Source organism: Heptranchias perlo, chromosome 15 (genome assembly GCF_035084215.1).
Source record: "Heptranchias perlo isolate sHepPer1 chromosome 15, sHepPer1.hap1, whole genome shotgun sequence".
In the NCBI taxonomy this organism is placed as follows: Eukaryota; Metazoa; Chordata; class Chondrichthyes; order Hexanchiformes; family Hexanchidae; genus Heptranchias; species Heptranchias perlo.
In genome coordinates, this window is record NC_090339.1 from 35,381,053 (window position 1) to 35,400,179 (window position 19,127).

Here is a 19,127-nt window from a genome sequence, read left to right on the forward strand (position 1 = left end):
CGTTTGTATTCTCACAGATGCAAGGCCTGCGTTTCGCTTTTTAGCCAAGCACCTAAAGCTTTGCAGGATGGGATACATGTCTATGATTTGGTCTAGAAATCATATTTCTTACGGGGGTGGGGGGAGGGTGGAGTAGCTGAACTAATTAGAGATAATATAATGGCCGTAGAAAAAAGGGACATAACTAACGGAAGGTTAAAAACAGAATTCATATTGATTGAAATAAAAGATAAGAAGAGATTGATCACGTTAATGGGGGTATACTACAGACCACCTAATAGTGGAAAGGAGGTGGGGGAAGAAATATGCGAGCAAATATGTGAAATGAGTAAAGGACATAGAATAATAATCATGGGAGATTTTAACTAACCCCAAATAAACTGGCAAGAAGAGGTAGGTAAAGGGGTACAGGGAATGGAGTTTTTACAATGTGTGTATGACTCCTTTCTTACTCAGTATGTAAAAAGCCCAACAAGAGAGGAAGTACTGCTGAATCTAGTAATGGGAAAAGAACCAGAACAGATAAGAGAAGTAAGCATAGAGGAACATCTAGGTAATAGTGATCATAACATAATAAGGTTTAAGATAAAAATTGAGAAGTACATAAGTAAGACAAGGACAAAAGTTATAAATTGGAAAAAAGCTGATTTTCAGGGGATGAGAATGGAACGAGGGAAAATAAACTGGAAAAATTAACTGATAAACAAAGAAATAGAACAGCAGTGGGAAACCTTTAAAATGGTGATCAACAGAGACCAGGAGAAATATATCCCACTAAAAAGCAAGAACAAACTAACCAGTAATGATAAACGATGGATGAATAAAGAAATAAGGGCAGCATTGAAACTAAAAAAAGGCATACACTAAGTACATAGACAACAAAGGAGAGGTTGACAAAAGGGAATACAAAAAGTTAAAAAAAACAATTAGGAAGGCAAAAAGAAACTACGAAATTAAATTATCAATGAATATAAAAAGAAGTAGTAAAGTATTCTAAAGATACATAAATAACAAAAGAGAAGTCAGGATAGGGATAGGGCCACCAAGGGATAAACACGGTAAACTCACAGGTAACAACAGCAAAATGGCAGAAATATTAAATAATGACTTTGCCTCAGTATTTACCAGGGAGACTAACAAGGTGGGCATGACATTAGAAGAAGAGATCAAAAAAGATATAAAGACATTTAAGATAGAAAGGGGAGAGGTAATTGATAAACTAATCAAACTTAGAGAGGATAAAACCCCTGGCCCGCATGGACTGCATCCGTGCATATTAAAAGAAGTTAGGGAAGAGATAGAAGAGGCACTGTTACATGTATATAAATAATCATTAGAAAAGGGAATAGTGCTAAAGGACTGGGAGATGGCTAATATGATTCCGATATATGAAAAGGGAATTAGAACCAGTCCAGGGAACAATAGATCAATTAGCTTAACATCGATGGTCGAAAAGATAATGGAATCCTTACTCAATGATGGAATAGAAAAATATCTAGAAACTGAAAATATAAGAATAGTCAGCACAGATTTCAAAAGGGAAGGTCATGCTTGACCAACCGAGACAAGGATAATGTAGTAGATGTAATATATTTGTATTTTCAAAAGGCCTTCGATAAGGTACCACAGAGTAGACTCATGATTAAGGTCAGAGCATGTGGAGTCAGGGGACAAATAATAGAATGGATAGCAAGCTGGCTACAAAACAATAAACAGAGAGTAGGGGTTAAAGGTAATTACTCAGACTGGCAAAAGGTGGGAAGTGGTGTGCCACAAGGATCGGTGCTGAGACCACTGTTGTTCACCATTTACATAAACAATTTGGACTTAGGAATTGGAAATACAATTTCAAAATTTGTGGACAACACCAAATTTGGGGTATAGTTAATACCGAGGACTGCGACAAAATACAGGAAGATATTAATAAACTTGCAGAATGGGTATGTAATTAGCAAATGAATTTCAATATAGATGAGTGTGAGGTATTACATTTTGGTAGGAAGAATAAAGGGGCCACTTACTGCTTGGATAATAAGAGTCTAAATGGGGTAGGGGAGCAGAGGGATCTAGGGGTGCGGGTACACAAATCATTAAAAGTAGTGATGCAGGTTAATAAGGCCATAAAAAAGCAAACCAATTACTGGGGTTCATTTTTAGAGGGATAGAATTGAAAAGCAGAGAAGTTATGTTAAACTTGTATAGAACCTTGGTTAGACCACACTACTGTGCACAGTTCTGGTCTCCATATTATAGAAAGGATATAGATGCTTTTGAGAGGGTGCAAAAAAGATTTATTAGGATGATACCAGAACTGAGAGATTATACCTATCAGGAAAGATTGAACAGGCTGGGGCTCTTTTCTGTAGAAAAGAGAAAACTGAGGGATCACCTGATAGAGGTCTTTAAGATTACGAAAGGGTTTGATAGAGTAGACGTAGTGAAGATGTTTCTACTTGCGGGGGAGACCAGAACTAGAGGCCATAAATATAAGATAGTCACTAATAAATCCAATACGGAACTCAGGAGAAACTTCTTTACCCAGAGGGTGGTTAGAATGTGGAACTCGCTACCACAGGGAGTAGTTGAGGCGACTGGCATAGATACATTTAAGGGGAAGCTAGATAAACACATGAGGGAGAAAGGAATAGAAGGATATGTTGATAGGGTTAGATGAAGTAGGAAGGGAGGAAGCTTGTGTGGAGCAAAAACACTGGCATGAACCTGTTTCTGTGCTGTACATTCTATATAATTCTATGTAATTGTTTCTGATTCACTGAACATTGGAAATTATCATAACCATTTACCTCTCAGAGTTTCAAACACTTCTACTAGATCCTCTCTTAATCTTCTCTACTTCATTGAATACAGCCCTAGATTTTAAGTCTTCCACTATAAATACATCTCTGGTGTAACAGATTTGGACGTGAAGTCAAATGGTAATCATTGTTTATTTGTTAACAGTCAAAACAAACCTAAAAGTATCCAATATTATAAGACGGTAATATTACAGTGTGAAGACAATTATAATACAGAGGTTAAAACATTATTATCCCGTTTGATCTCTGGGCAGAGTTCCTAATTAAGTTGGCGGCATAATCATTTCAAATCTTCTGACAGTTTCGTAGTCTTCTTACAGCTTGGTCGATCTCTGTGCAGAGGTTGTAGTCTTCTGACAGCTGGGTGTACTTCATGGATTCCTCTGCATCATCCTCTGCCCCGTCCTCTGCCCTGAGCTCAAGAGGCATTGGGTTTTTAAAGCTCCATGGCAAGAACCTCACACCATACATGGTGTTGTTATTCATAAAACTCTTATAGATTTATGAGGTTGTTTTTCCACGCAATATAATGGTGCCAGCTTGACTCATTCACTCACAAGATCCCTTGCAAGGTTGCTGAGCGAGTGTCGAGATTCGTTGTGGTATGCTGCACGCTGCACAACCTCGCTCTTACGCTGAAACAGCCCGAGTCACCGCCTATCCGGCAAGACCCTGAGCCAGAGGCAGAGGAAGAGGAGGACAAGGAGGAAGAGGCGGAGGAGGAGGAGGAAGAGGCGGAGGAGGAGGAGGAGGAAGAAGAGACGGAGGAGTAGGAAGAGGCTGTGGAGGAGGACAAGGCTGAGGCGGAGGAAGAGGCTAAGGAGGAGGGAGAGGAGACAGAGTAGAAAGTGGAGGAAGGCACAAGGAAACAACAAGGTGCACAGGCCCTGTCTGCCAGGGCTCTGCAGGCTCCCCTTATCAGTAACCTCAACGACACCTCCAAAGTCAACAACAGTCCTACACTCGCCTCCTGTCCTCTCCCACAAGATCATCAAATTGCCCTCCATATGATTACACATTGCTTCCGCCCGCAGCTCTTCGCATAAATAAAAACCAACACCAACTGTGACTTCAAATCCAAATTTATAATGTAACACATTAACTCAAGTATCAAACATTACACTATTCACCCTTGTGTATTCCCTTAGTGCCTGTCGTTCGTGTGCCTTTGCCTTTCCTAGTGCTCCTACAAGATGCATCCCCAGTGGCTGGAGTATGGGTGGTGGAAGGCTACTGGCTTTCAATTAAGGATCGTGCAGATGGCCTTGGAGGATGACCTTGAGCAGCTCTGGGCCGGGAAGACCCAGCTTCAGACTACACCATCTCGGCATGGGCTGCAGCAGTCTGGCCTGGTTGGCTGACAGGCAACAGCAAGGGCACTGGCAGAGTGGCAGGGGTGGGAGCAGGAATGCTTTCATCAGGAGAGGACAGCAGGTTCGACTGCCATGGTGCCACTGCCACTCACATGGGGCGGTGCCTCAGCACTCCTGGTGATCAGCTGGAGAAGGATTGTTGGAGTGCTGTGACGCTCTGGAAGCCCCGTGCAACAGTGGTCCCCAGACTCATGATAGCAGCAGTCTGACCTTCCATGGCATCAGTCTGAGCTGCGATAACAGATGTCTGAGCTTCTACTGAAGCTTGCAGACCTTTGATGTCATTGGTTTGTGCTGCAATGGAAGCCGTGACATCGGCTATCAGACACTGTATCATGGTGGGTTCCACAGGTGTACTGATGGAGGTGACCACCCCTTCCGTGTGGGTAAGGATGGGCTCCAAGCTCTGCGCAAAGCCCTGTGCCAAGTCCGAGGTGGACTCCTCCATGCCGCATGATATTGTGTGTAGGCTTTCTGGCAGGCTTTCCAGTGCACCAAGCATTTGGTTGCGTAAGCCCATCAGCGTCTTCTGACTACTCTGCAGCAGAACCATTGTGTGACCTCGCCCTCCGGCGAGCTGGCACCTTTTTTTTTTATTCGTTCATGGGATGTGGGCATCGCTGGCAAGGCCAGCATTTATTGCCCATCCCTAATTACCCTTGAGAAGGTGGTGGTGAGCTGCCTCCTTGAACCTCTGCAGTCCATGTGGTGAAGGGTCTCCCACAATGCTGTTTGGTAGGGAGTTCCAGGATTTTGACCCAGTGACAATGAAGAAGCGGTGATATATTTCCAAGTCAGGATGGTGTGTGACTTGGAGGGGAACGTGCAGGTGGTTTTGTACCCATGTGCTTGCTGCCCTTGTCCTTCTAGGTGGTAGAGGTCGTGGGTTTGGGAGGTGCTGTCGAAGAAGCCTTGGCGAGTTGCTGCAGTGTATCCTGTGGATGGTACACACTGCAGCCACTGTGCGCTGGTGGTGGAGGGAGTGAATGTTTAGGGTGGTGGATGGGGTACCAATCAAGCAGGCTGCTTTGTCCTGGATGGTGTCGAACTTCTTGAGCGTTGTTGGAGCTGCACTCATCCAGGCAAGTGGAGAGTATTCCATCACACTCCTGACTTGTGCATTGTAGATGGTGGAAAGGCTTTGGGGAGTCAGGAGGTGAGTCACTCGCCACAGAATACCCAGCCTCTGACCTGCTCTTGTAGCCACAGTATTTATGTGGCTGGTCCAATTAAGTTTCTGGTCAATGGTGACCCCCAGGATGTTGATGGTGGGGGATTTGGCGATGGTAATGCCGTTGAATGTCAAGGGGAAGTGGTTAGACTCTCTCTTGTTGGAGATGGTCATTGCCTGGCACTTGTGTGGCGCGAATGTTACTTGCCACTTATGAGCCCAAGCCTGGATGTTATCCAGGTCTTGCTGCATGCGGGCTCGGACTGCTTCATTATCTGAGGGGTTGCGAATGGAACTGAACACTGTGCAATCATCAGTGAACATCCTCATTTCTGACCTTATGATGGAGGGAAGGTCATTGATGAAGCAGCTGAAGATGGTTGGGCCAAGGACACTGCCCTGAGGAACTCCTGCAGCAATGTCCTGGGGCTGAGATGATTGGCCTCCAACAACCACTAACATCTTCCTTTGTGCTAGGTATGACTCCAGCCACTGGAGAGTTTTCCTCCTGATTCCCATTGACTTCAATTTTACTAGGGCTCCTTGGTGCCACACTCGATCAAATGCTGCCTTGATGTCAAGGGCAGTCACTCTCACCCCACCTCTGGAATTCAGCTCTTTTGTCCATGTTTGGACCAAGGCTGTAATGAGGTCTGGGGCCGAGTGGTCCTGGCGGAACCCAAACTGAGCATCGGTGAGCAGGTTATTGGTGACTAAGTGCTGCTTGATAGCACTGTCGACGACACCTTCCATCAGTTTGCTGATGATTGAGAGTAGACTGATGGGGCGGTAATTGGCCGGCTTGGATTTGTCCTGCTTCTTGTGGACAGGACATACCTGGGCAATTTCCCACATTGTCGGGTAAATGCCAGTGTTGTAGCTGTACTGGAACAGTTTGGCTGGAGGCGTGGCTAGTTCTGGAGCACAAGTCTTCAGCACTACAGCCGGGATGTTGTCGGGGCCCATAGCCTTTGCTGTACCCAGTGCACTCAGCCGTTTCTTGATATCACGTGGAGTGAATCGAATTGGCTGAAGACTGGCTTCTGTGGGGATATCGGGAGGAGGCCGAGACGGATCATCTACTCGGCACTTCTGGCTGAAGATGGTTGCAAACGCTTCAGCCTTGTCTTTTGCACTCACGTGCTGGACTCCGCCATCATTGAGGATGGGAATGTTTACAGAGCCTCCTGCTCCTGTTCGTTGTTTAACTGTCCACCACCATTCACAACTGGATGTGGCAGGACTGCAGAGCTTTGATCTGATCTATTGGTTGTGGAATCACGTAGCTCTGTCTATCGCATGTTGCTTCCGCTGTTTAGCTTGCATGTAGTTCTGTGTTGTAGCTTCACCAGGTTGGCATCTCATTTTTAGGTACGCCTGGTGCTGCTCCTGGGCATGCTCTTCTACACTCCTCATTGAACCAGGGTTGATCCCCTGGCTTGTTGGTAATGGTAGAATGAGGAATATGCGAGGCCATGAGGCTACAGATTGTGTTGGAGTACAAATCTGCTGCTGCTGATGGCCCACTTTTGAGCTGTTAGATCTGTTCTGAATCTATCCCATTTAGCACAATGGTAGTGCCACACAACACATTGGATGGTGTCCTCAGTGTGAAGACAGGACTTCGTCTTCACAAGGACTGTGCGGTGGTCACTCTTACCAATACTGTCATGGACAGATGCATCTGTGACAGGTAGATTGGCGAGGACGAGGTGAAGAAGGTTTTTCCCTTGTGTTGGTTCGCTCACCACCTGCCGCAGGCTCCGTCTGGCAGCTATGTCCTTCAGGACTCGGCCAACTCGGTCAGCCGTGGTGCTACCGAGCCACTCTTGGTGATGGACATTGAAGTCCCCTACCGAGAGTACATTCTGTGCTCTTGCTACCCTCAGTGCTTCCTCCAAGTGGTGTTCAACATGGAGGAGGACTGATTCATCAGCTGAGGGAGGGCGGTAGGTGGTAATCAGCAGGAGGTTTCCTTGCCCATGTTTGGCCTGATGCCATGAGATATCATGGGGTCCGGAGTCAATGTTGTGGTCGCAGAGCCACGCCCTCTGGGATGTTGGCTGCAAGGTATGATTCTGTGAGTACGGCTATGTCAGGCTGTTGCTTGACTCGTCTGTGGGACAGCTCTCCCAATTTTGGCACAAGTCCCCAGATGTTAATGAGGAGGACTTTGCAGGGTTGACTGGGCTTGGTTTGCCGTTGTCGTGTCCGGTGCCTAGTGGTCCGATGCCAGGTGGTCCGTCTGGTTTTATTCTTATTATGACTTTTCGTAGTGAGATTTTACAACTCAGTGGCTTGCTAGGCCATGTCAGAGGGCGATTAAGAATCAACCACATTGCTGTAGGTCTGGAGTCACATATAGGCCAGACTGGGTAAGGACGGCAGGTTTCCTTCCCTAAAGGTCATCAGTGAACCAGATGGGTTTTATATGACATTCCAGTAGTTTCATAGCCACCATTACTGATACTAGTTTTTTTTTATTCCAGAATTTTATTTAATTAATTGAATTTAAATTCACCAGCTGCCATGGTGGGATTTGAACTCATGACTCTGGATTACTAGTCCAGTATCATAACCACTATGCTACCATACCCATATATTACCTGTGGTATCCGTTCCCCCCGTCCTGGCTCCTGTGCACTTGTGCCCGGTGTCTCACCACATGCAGTGCCCTCCTCTAACCTAGTCTCTAAAGGACACACAGTGTCAGTCTCTGGTGGATGCGAGTGTAAGATCAAGTGACGGTGGGGCTTTGTTATCAGTGTCCTCGTTCGCCTCCTCCTCGGACGGTGCCGGCTCCAGTTCTTGGGCACCTACAATGACAAAGGGAGACGGGTTGGGTTGTGGAGTGGGGATAGGGGTGAGTAAGGCGTGGCTGCTGCCACCATCTTCACCATGTGCATCAGAAAAGATTGTGGGCTAAGGGAGCTGTGGGAAGCGAGAAGGAGGATTAGGTATGCAGAGACCCCCTTCGTCGGGACCTCCAGCGCCGCCAGTGGCCACGGCCGCAGCGATGTTCCGCCCAGTGATGTGTAGCACAGTCTCCTCCATGAGGGTGAGGACGTATAGGCGTGCCTGTCCTCCCTCAGGTCTCTCGATCTGCTGGCTGAGATGTGCCACCTTTTCCTGCAAGACAGAGGGATGTGTGTCAGTGAGTGTCCTGCAATGTGTTTGGGGGATGTGCCTCTCATGGTTGATTAGCTGCCAGTGTGTGCGACCTGTGAGTGGTGGGTGTGTGGATTGCCAGTGTGGTACTCTGTGAGGGTGAGATTCCACATCCGAAGTGCAGCGTTTTGTACGGATGGGCACTGTTGGTGGTCGGTGGGTGAGGGGGGGTTTTGTGCGTGGAGCAGTGCTGTGGTTGGTAGGATGTGCCACTTGACACTTGCATTCACTCACCGTGACCACTCGTGTCAAATCATTGAACTTTTTCCGGCACTGTATCCTCGTGCGTTCTGCTATGCTCCTGCCATCCACCTCCACGGCCACTTCCTCCCACTGCTTCCGCAGCAGGTGTCTGGAGGGTCTGCTGCCACCCTACGGGTACAGGATGGCTGTCAGTTCCTGCACTTTCTCCACTAAGGTCTCCAGTGCACTGTCGGAGAACCTCGGGGCACGCTGTCTTGCCGCTCCAACCATTCTGCCTGTCATCAATTGACAATGCACCTCCCTTTAAGAGGTGCAAGCTGCCTTTACTTAATGGTGGCCACGCCCCATATCGGGCCTTCTGCTGGTGCGTTCAGCCATTCAACAGCGCGGATAGCGCTGGCTGCATGTGGAAATCATGGAAATGAGGATGCAGCACGAATCTCGCATGCTGCCTGCATCGGTAACACCGGGCACGGGTTAACCGCGCACCACGACCCCCGAGCCTTATATTGGGCTTTATCAAATTTAACCCCCAATGGGTCCAGTGATTGGTGCACATAACAAGCATTTACATTCCACAGAAGGCTTTTGAGGGATAAATGCATATAACAAATGAGTAAAGGAACAGCTGTAGGTGAAAGCTATGAGTTCAGGGCATGTGCAATCTTACACGCTTTAATGGTAAGCTCCTTAAACACTTTAACATAGTGTGATGGTGGGAGGGGGGTGCGGCTAGGGGGTCATTGTAAATGGCTGGCATGCTTAATACAGTGCATTCTTGGAAGGTGCAGTTGTTTTTCTTTCCTTAGTGACCTGGTAAGGTCATTAAACTTTTTCTGGCACTGTCTGGCTGAGTGGAGGTGGTGGCATTGGTAATTACTGTCCTGGCCACCTTCCACCATTGCCCCTTGATATTTCTTCTTGGGCCTCCCACAGTGCTTGGTACCAAAAATTGTATCACTCTTCTGCCATCATTTCCTGTAGCAATATTTCCAATGTCCCATTAGGGAACATGGAATCTTTCTGCCCTCCTGCAGACTTAGCAGCCATTATGAAATCTCAAAACTTCTTTCCCTGTATAGAAATGGTAATGATGATGTCTGTCGCTTTTAGTTGCAGCAATATTTAAGTCTTGCAGTAGCACACCATTTCCCACCCCTAAATGGACAAGCTTCAATCAAAGGTATTTATGACAGCTGGAGAAAGCTGAAAGGAAAATCGGCCCTGATGAGTTTAACAATTGAGCCATTAGGGGAATTGTTTGTGCCTGGGATTAACTTGCAGGTTGTTTCCATTCTCCAATCTGAGGGTCAGATCTTGCTTCTCCTTTTCAGAAATACACAACTGTAAATGTTGTCAACATCAAAAATAGAATCAATGCACAGCTATGATGGGAAAGCTCAATGGGACTGAGACATTATACAACGTTCAACATGAGGAACGCTGTATAAATAAAAGTTTTCGAGACCAATTTGCAAAAATCCTGATAAATGAAGTTAATTTCAGATGGCCATAACTCTGAACTGCTTGTACTGTTTGTTTCTCTGGGTTGAATTTCAGCAACAGATGGGTCAAATTTCTCTCCCTGTTTTTGTGAGAGTTCTGCCCACAGTTTACAAAGGTAGAAATCCTGGGCATTAGCATTGGGGTTATGAGGAGGAATGGGCAACATGATGCTCATAGATTATGCTCAATAAAATAGGACTGTTTATGCATGAGTCAACTTATAGACTTAGGTGAACACTCTGTCAATCAATGATTGACTGCATTTCACTTTCAACCATTTCTACCTCCTCCTCCTCCAAAGGTTGACTACACCTCCTGGTCCTCTAACTCCAACTGTTCAAACCTAACACAATAATCCTGCTGTGAGAAAAATCCTCTAAACAGGCAAATTCATACCTGATGGATCATTGTCACTGCCCTCTTCCCAGGTGTTGGGCAGGTTTCATTCATAAATTCCTAGTTCAGCACTCAAGGTACTGGTGTGGGGGAGTAGTGCGCATTTTATGATGATTATTTAACAGATGTCTCACTTGTACAGTCTTGTTTACCTCACTTTGGATTAACATTAACAGAGGATGATCTTTGTCCCTAGCTTTATGCCTAACTGTATTGTATTTTATAATTCTTTACTGTCTTAATTATGCCAATAAAAACCACTACAAACAAGAGATTTACAGCACATGAGCTGGATAACCTATCATGTGGTACAGATCCCAGGCCAAATTCTGAATTTTTTTCCAGTTTAACATTACTTGTATCAATTTTAATCATGAACTCTAATAATGGTACTAACTGCAACCTCAACATTAATCCTGACACTAACCTCAAGGCTAAGCTTGACATTAACTCTGACCTCAATATTAGCCCTGAAACCAACCCCCACATGAACTCACTCCTAATATCTTTCACATTTATCATGCTCTCCATGTGCAGTTTAAATAAACAGACATTACTTCTTTAACCTTCTCAATACCAAATATTGTAAAGTAGAATTAGAGAGTGAACCACGGCCACATGAGATATTTTGCACTTTTAGAATGAGCTTGGAATTTTAAATTGCTACATACTTGGAACCCGAATCTGAGACAAAAGAGTTGGGTTTGGGCCCCGTTCCAGATAGGCCTGGCGAGCAGAGACTGGAACGCCAGCTCTGAATACTGGGTTGACATCCAGTGGAGGTACTTGCTTCCGGTGGGTGAGGGTGGGCTCTTTAGCCTTGATTGTAGTCCATGTAGGAAAAGGTAGTCCGAAGATAAAAACTGTGAGGAAGGCCACGGGAAGCCATTTCAGCAACTTTTCCCTAGTAAGTGGCTGAAGAATATCATGAATGTGAGGCTTGAGTTAGGTCCTGCTGTAGGGTAGAACACAACAAATGGACGGACAGACATATTTGGAAAGACTAATTCTCTACTGGTTGTACTTTACAGCCAATGCAGTTGTGCTCAATGATCCAATTTCATGCGATAAATTTGCTTAGTTTTCCTCTGAGTGCTGACAGAATGCAAATTTACTGCTAGTTAATCTGAATACAACAGAGTGAGGTAGAGTGACCATCATCACCCCATCCGTGATCTCTCACAGAATCCATCCTTGTCAATGGACATATAATTAATTCAAACCAAGTTCCAGCATTAATCTGAAACATTTCAGGAAAAAAAGTTTCAAAATTCTTATGGTGGATTTCTTTTTTTGCTCAAATTGGTGAGGGATGTCAGGGGAATGAAACATTATTAGTTTAGTATCCATTATCAGCATCAACACTTCCAGTCAGAAACAGCATAGGTCAGATGCAGAGTAAAGCTCCTTCTACACTGTCCCATCAAGCACTCCCAGGACAGGTACAGTATAGGTTAGATAATGGAAGAATGATTGCTCAATCAGACCACATGATTTAGGGTACAAACTGTTAAATGTTTATTAAAGAAGTAAGAAAATTAAACAGTAGCAAGAGATTAACACAGCAGATTTTGTTTGTATACAGAATATTTTGCACTTCCTTGGATACAAAAATAATAAAAATGCAACACTTTGCTAACTCTCCTAATACTATTGAACCTTGATCAGCATCCATAACACAAAGTTATATGTGAGGTTTAGTCTGCTCTCACAGAGCCTTTATGTGCTCGCTTCTACATGAGGTGTAGAAAAGTAGAAAAGGAAGAACCATGAATTGGAACAAGGCTGCCAAATATATTTCTATGCCAGGGCATAGCCTCACCCCCAGAGATACCTTGTGTGGCATTCCTGTGTCACGAGAACTGGATTACTTGAGCTCAAGGCAGGCAATTGGGTGTGCCAAGCAACAGTCAAAAGGCACAATGGCATCTGGCTGACCTTTAAACAGATCAAATCTGACTCTGATGGCTCAGCTATTAGTGATAATGATATGTGTTTGTGGTCTCCAAGCCTGTTACATTCTGAAATATGCCTGAAATGATTGAATTAACAAACAAAACAGATGAGGAGATTGCTTACAGTCACCTTCCCTAACAAAAGGCAGAAAAATGTCCTATGGCATTTCTAACCACACATGAGGAATGTAGGTTCTCTTCCAGTCAGGGAACCTAAGCCTGTAAGTAAGCAAAATTAAAGCAACTATCAAAATCGCATATATTTATAAAATGTTGGGGTAGATCGTCCTCCCCAACCTTTGCCTGGGTGCAGGTCAGGTGGAACAAATTCTGAAGGTCCTATAAAGTCTTTCATTTGATTTGAAGTATGACAGAACTCTCTCTGTGACAGGATGTAGATGAGATATACCAGCTATTACCAATGTCACTTACACACTTGGACAGGGCACAAGTCTATTATAAGATTGATTCCTTTTAGGCCTGAGTGTTGTAGTACTGTAGTACAGCTTATTTTTATTGTGGGGCTTCTAAAGGGGTTCAGATGCTATTGTATTCCTCATAAAGCATCTCTGAGCAATATTTGTTGTTCTTTTTCCAGGTGTGTCCCTGACCTTGGACCGTATCAAATGGCAGCGAGAATTATATTGAGCTATCATCTGGCCCCGACTGTATCAATGTCCTTAACCTCTGGATATAGTGAGTCTGCACCCCTGGTAACTGGTTCTGATGATGCCAGTGGTTCTGGTGGCACCAATAACAGTTGCCGTTTTGATGAGGAGTTCAAATACATCTTATTGCCAGTGTCCTATGGGATAGTATGTGTGGTGGGCCTGGTTCTCAATGTCATAGCACTGTGGATGTTTCTGTGTAAGCTGCGGCCATGGAACGCCACTGTGATCTATATGTTTAACTTGGCCGTGTCAGACCTTTTATATGTGCTATCTCTGCCACTCCTAACATATTACTATGCCAATCGGAATGATTGGCCATTCGGTGTGGTCCTGTGTAAGTTCACCCGCTTCCTCTTCTATGCTAACCTCTACTCCAGCATCCTGTTTCTCACCTGCATCAGTGTGCACAGGTACATGGGTGTGTGCTACCCCATCCGATCGCTCAAGTGGATCAATGTGAAGCAGGCCTGGGCTGTGTGCATGCTGGTCTGGGTAGCCGTCATCATCTGCCTCATTCCCAATTTGTTCTTCGTCACAACAAGCAGTCGGGATGACGACACACTCTGCCACGACACGACCCGTAGGGAAGATTTTCCCCGATATGTTTTATACAGTTCTGCTACCATGGTGATTCTCTTCATCATCCCCTTCCTCATCATTATCTTCTGTTACAGCTTAATGACCAGAGAGTTGAACAAAACCCACGTGTCTGGCTCCAACAGATCCTCATCCAATGTCAAGAAGAAGTCCATTAAAATGATCATCATTGTGTTGTTTGTCTTTTCCCTGTGTTTCGTACCTTTCCACATCACAAGGACAATGTACTACACCTTCAGGATACTCAAGAAGAACTGTTATGCACTTAACATTGTGAATTTTACATACAAAATCACGAGACCACTGGCCAGTGTCAACAGCTGTATTGACCCTATCCTGTACTTCCTAGCTGGAGACAATTATCGAGGAAAACTTGTGCATGTGGTGCTGAGGAGAAAACCTTGTGTTCGGCGATCGGTACCAAGCACATTATGTGACGTTAAATGAATGGGTGATCAGTGGTTGGCACTGGCAGTGCCTATTCCTTGACCCAGGGCCAAAGGTGAGGCTGAATCAGATGCAAATATCAAGGAATTCTCTGCATTTTTAGTCTAATGATCCAATATTGACAGTTAGATGGACCCACAATGATCGGTGCAGGAACTAAATAGAAGTTCCACCACCAATGCAGAGTAATGGGTTCTGGGTACCATTGATGTTCAGACCAAATCTGTGATGGACCAAACCAAACCTCACCAACTGAAGTGACTAGAGACAAACATAGCCAAACAATAAACTGTACAGCTGAGGAATGCAAATCAGTGCCACCAAATCCTACTCCAGTCTTTGCATTTGAACCAAATAAGAGAAATTGGATAAGACAAATATAGATAAAGAGGAGGTACTAAAAAGGTTAGCCGCGCTCAAAGTAGAAAAGTCACCTGGTCCGGATGGGACACATCCTAGGTTGCTGAGGGAAGAAAGGGTGGAAATTGTGGAGGCTCTGGCCACAATTTTCCAATCCTCCATGGATACGGGAGTGGTGCCAGAGAACTGGAGGATTGCAAATGTTACACCTCTGTTCAAAAAAGGAGAAAGGGATAAAACCTGACAACTACAGGCCAGTCAGCCTAACTTCAGGTGGGAAACTTTATAGACATTAATCTAGAACAAAATTAATAGGCATTTGGGAAAATATGGGTTAATAAATGAAAGCCAGCACAGATTTGATAAAGGCAAATTGTGTTTGACTAACTTGATTGAGTTCTTTGATGAAGTAACGGAGGGGGTTGATGATGGTGGTGCGGTTGATGTGTATATGGACTTTCAAAAAGTGTTTGATAATGTAGCACATAATAGACTTGTTAGCAAAATTGAAGCCCATGGGATTAAAGGGGCAGTTGCTGCGTGGATACAAAATTGGCTAAGGGATAGAAAGCAGAGAGTAGTGGAGAGCTGTCGATTTTTAGACTGGAGGTAGTGTGCAGTGGTGTCCCCCAGGGGTTGGTGTTGGGACCACTGCTCTTTTTGATATATATTAATGACCTGGACTTGGGTATACAGGGCATAATTTCAAAGTTTGCAGATGACATGAAACTCGGAAATGTTGTAAACGGCGACAAGGATAGTAACAAACTTCAGGAGGATATAGAGAGACTGGTGAAATGGGCAGACCCATGGCAGATCAAATCTAATGCAGAGAAGTGCGAAGTGATGCATTTTGGTAGGAAGAATGAGGAGAGGCAATATAAACTAAATGGTACAATTTTAAAGGGGGTGCAGGAACAGAGAGACCTGGGGGTATACATTCACAAATCTTTGAAGGTGGCAGGACAAGTTGAGAAGGCTGTTAAAAAGGCATACAGGATCCTTGGCTTTATAATTAGAAGCACAGAGTACAAAAGCAAGGAAGTTATGCTAGACCTTTATAAAACACTGGTCGCCCCAGCTGGAGTATTGTGTCCAATTCAGGGTACAGCACATTAGGAAGGATGTCAAGGCCTTAGAGAGGGTGCAGAAGAGATTTACTAGAATTGCACCAAGGATGAAAGACTTCAGTTATATGGAGAGTCTAGAGAAACTGGGGTTTTTCTCCTTAGAGCAGAGAAGGTTAAGGGGAGATTTGATAGAGGTACTCAAAATCATGAAGGGTTTTGATAGGGTAAATGAGGAAAAACTGTTTCCAGTAGCAGAAAGGTTGGTAACCAGAGGACACAGATTTAAGTGTTGTTAGTGAGTTTTTATGATCTGGAATGTGCTGCCTGAAAGGGTGGAGGAAGCAGATTCAATAATAACTTTCAAAAGGGAATTGGATAAATACTTGAAGTGGAAAAATTTGCAGGGCTACGGGGAAAGAGCAGGGGAGTGGGACTCATTGAATAGCTCTTTAAAAGAGCCGGCACAGGAACGATGGGCCGAATGGCCTCCTTCTGTGCTGTATCATTCTATGATTCTATGATTCTAATTTTCTACACTTCTGGGTAGGGTTGCCCAACTTTTGTCAAGTCCAAAATGTGAGAAGATTGGGCTAGGGGCATGGCTTAGGGGACAATTTCAAATAAAACATTGTATTAAGACCATTTTTTTCAGCTATTGTGTCATCTCAAAATTCAACTTTTAGAACATATACTTCAACGCAGAATCTCTCACTGTCTCTCTGGCAGGATTTCCTGCCTCATGCCTTTTAGGATGATTTTTGTTTAGAAGCTGCCGATTTAAAAGCAGTGCCTCTGGCTTATTATTGCTCGATATGCTTTTGTTATATTTTGTATTAAGTTTTGTGCTCAGCTTTTTACTAATTTCAATATATATTTGGATTCATTCCCCTGGTTCTGAGCTACGATGGTATTTAGTTGGACTCTTTCTCAGTTTACATTTTTATATTTTTGTATAGCCTGGTCCAGTTACTTCTCTTTTTTGCTGGTAGTACTGAACTTTATTTTGGAATAGTTTGAATTGGTCTACTTTCGATATTTTTGTGTAGGCACTGCAAAAATATACCACAAAACTGGACTTTTGCTGTCCAGCCTGTCTTAGTAAAATTTAAAACTGATATCCTGATGAAGAAAATGGACGACCAGCAATGGGATACTGCCATTTAATTTGATGCCATGGGACTATCAGCCATTCGAGCCTGAACAGGCCACGTGGCTAGCTGGGTGAAGAACTAACACAAAACTGGCGCTAAAAGCTGGGAGTACTTCGCCATGCATTACTGCCTGTGGCTGTGTGCCTGTACAATGTATCATATTGAATTTAGATCCATATTTTATGTTGATATAAAAACAAGGGAATACAGATTGTCTGTGAAATGCATGGCGTGGATTGCCAGAGGCTAGTACTGTCTATCAGAATATTAATAAAGCCACTGTATTTCTCAACACTGAACACTCTCGGACAGAAATCCATATCCTGGGATTCTTTACCAACAGCCACCATGACAAGACTGTCGTTCAGAGCTCGGAGAGACTAAATATTTGACTGACTATTCTTGAATGGATAATACTTCCAACCATTCAGCTTACACTCTGAGTGGGCATGTGGGTCTTAAGATACACAGATATTAGGAATTTCTGTTGAGGAAAACTGAAATTCCAGCATGGAGACATAGTGCTAACTTGGGGTAGCAGATCTGTTCACAAGCAGCAATGGGAGTGGGGTGGGAACATGTCATGTTGTTGGGAAGAAAGGGATGAAGCTTAAAAAGGTAACTGAAATAATTTTAAAAATGAGGTTAAAATAAATTTGTTAATATGTCTTCAACTGTAAATTTTCAAATAATTATGAAATGTTAAATAAAAAATTAATAAAACAAATCACAAGTATGTTCTGCAGCCCTGAGTGACATTTTAAAATGTGTTGCGAATCCTGGGTTACTGAATGTTACAATAAAGTGACAAAAATTGTGAAAGCCTTTGATGTGCCTCAGGAGGCAACTCAAACCATTGACAGAAGGGAAAGAAAACCCAAAATGCACGCATGAGTGTATAGGCGAGTTACGGAGCAGCCCACTACCTGTTTGATGGCAGGTGAAGTGGGCATGGTGCTGCATGAGATGGGTGCAAGGTGGTTGCCCTCTGTGTCACTGCATGGTACCATTCCCATAGGATGGCATGTCTGCAAGGAGGGGGAGCCAAACTTTGGGCCACAGCTGACCACTACTGTCATTGCATGTACTAGCCCTGTGCTCCATTTGCTGGAGTCTTTGCAGCAGATGGTGCAACACTACATCTGCCTGTCTGCTGACCCCTACTGAGAAGACTGCTCACCGCAGTCATTTCCAGGTAGATGTGCCAGGGTCTACAGAAATAGTTGGTGGCATCTTGGCAGGTGCAGCCAATCAGACATCGCTAAATAGTGATTACATGATTTTTCCAGAGTTTCTATTGCCTCCTCTGCCAAAGTTATGATGGATGAGCTGTAGAACCCTCGTGGAAATTCACCCCTACAGTCAGAGTCACATAGGATGTCATTTGTGACATTGATCAGGTCCCCTTCAGTACTGTGGCAGGGGCGGAAGCCTGATTGGAGGGATTCAAGCACGGAGTTGCGGGAAAATTGGGCATGGATTTGGGAGGCAACAACACGTTCAAGGACTTTGGAGAGGAATGAAGGTTGGAGATGGGGTGGTAGTTTGCAAGGACAGATGGGTCAAAGGTAGGTTTTTTTAGGAGGGGGGTAATGGCAGCAGATTTGAAGGGGAGGGGGACAGTACTCGAGGAGAGGCAACAGTTAACAATGTCAGCTAACATGGGGGCCAGGAAGGGAAGTTGGGTGGTCAACAGTTTGGTGGGATTAGGGTCGAGGGAACAGGTGGTGGGTCTCATGGTCAAGATGTGCTCGGAGAGGGCACGAGGGAAGATAGGAGAGAAACTAGCGAAAGATGCGAGTTCAGGGTTGGGGCTGGGGGGAGCCATAGGGGAAGTTTGGCTTGGTGGGCTGGAGAAGGGAGGGAAGAGGCAGAGGCAGCTGAACGGACGGTCTCAATCTTAGTGACAAAGTAATCCGTGAACTCCTCGCACTTGTTGTTGGAGGTGAAGGTGGAGGAGGCAGGGACAGCGGTTTAAGATTTAATGTGAAATTTGTGACACCCACACTGAGCCAATTCAAAGTATACTAACTGAAACCAAACCAGGTTTCTAAATATTAAATTAGGGTCACAGACAGGGAAAAGGACAGGGTTAGTTAATTAATAAGGCCTTCAGTTATTCTCCCACAGTTTTTGCCCGTTGTTGAAGGTTACTGCATTATAGTTCAACTGGCCAGCCTCCAGTACCTCACCCCAATCAGGTGGCCTTTCTTAATGTGTGAGTGCAGAAGGTGAATGTTGG

The 19,127-nt window shown here is 44.6% G+C and overlaps 1 protein-coding gene across 1 annotated transcript; it reads left to right on the forward strand.

The window, feature by feature from the left end:
- The first annotated feature begins 4,009 nt into the window (after positions 1-4,009).
- On the forward strand, positions 4,010-14,434 carry LOC137332797 (P2Y purinoceptor 4-like). The gene is made up of 3 exons (XM_067996734.1): positions 4,010-4,168; positions 11,355-11,416; positions 13,188-14,434. The coding sequence occupies exons 1-3, from the start codon at positions 4,010-4,012 to the stop codon at positions 14,302-14,304; spliced, it is 1,338 nt and encodes a 445-aa protein (XP_067852835.1). The 3' UTR covers positions 14,305-14,434.
- Positions 14,435-19,127: the final 4,693 nt, after the last annotated feature.

Coding starts and splice junctions, on each gene's coding strand:
- LOC137332797 (XM_067996734.1), top strand. CDS start 4,010: ATGCATCCCCAGTGGCTGGAGTATGGGTGGTGGAAGGCTACTGGCTTT. Junction 4,169..11,354: donor GGCTGCAGCAGTCTGGCCTG/GTTGGCTGACAG, acceptor GCCCCGTTCCAG/ATAGGCCTGGCGAGCAGAGA. Junction 11,417..13,187: donor TGGGTTGACATCCAGTGGAG/GTACTTGCTTCC, acceptor TTCTTTTTCCAG/GTGTGTCCCTGACCTTGGAC.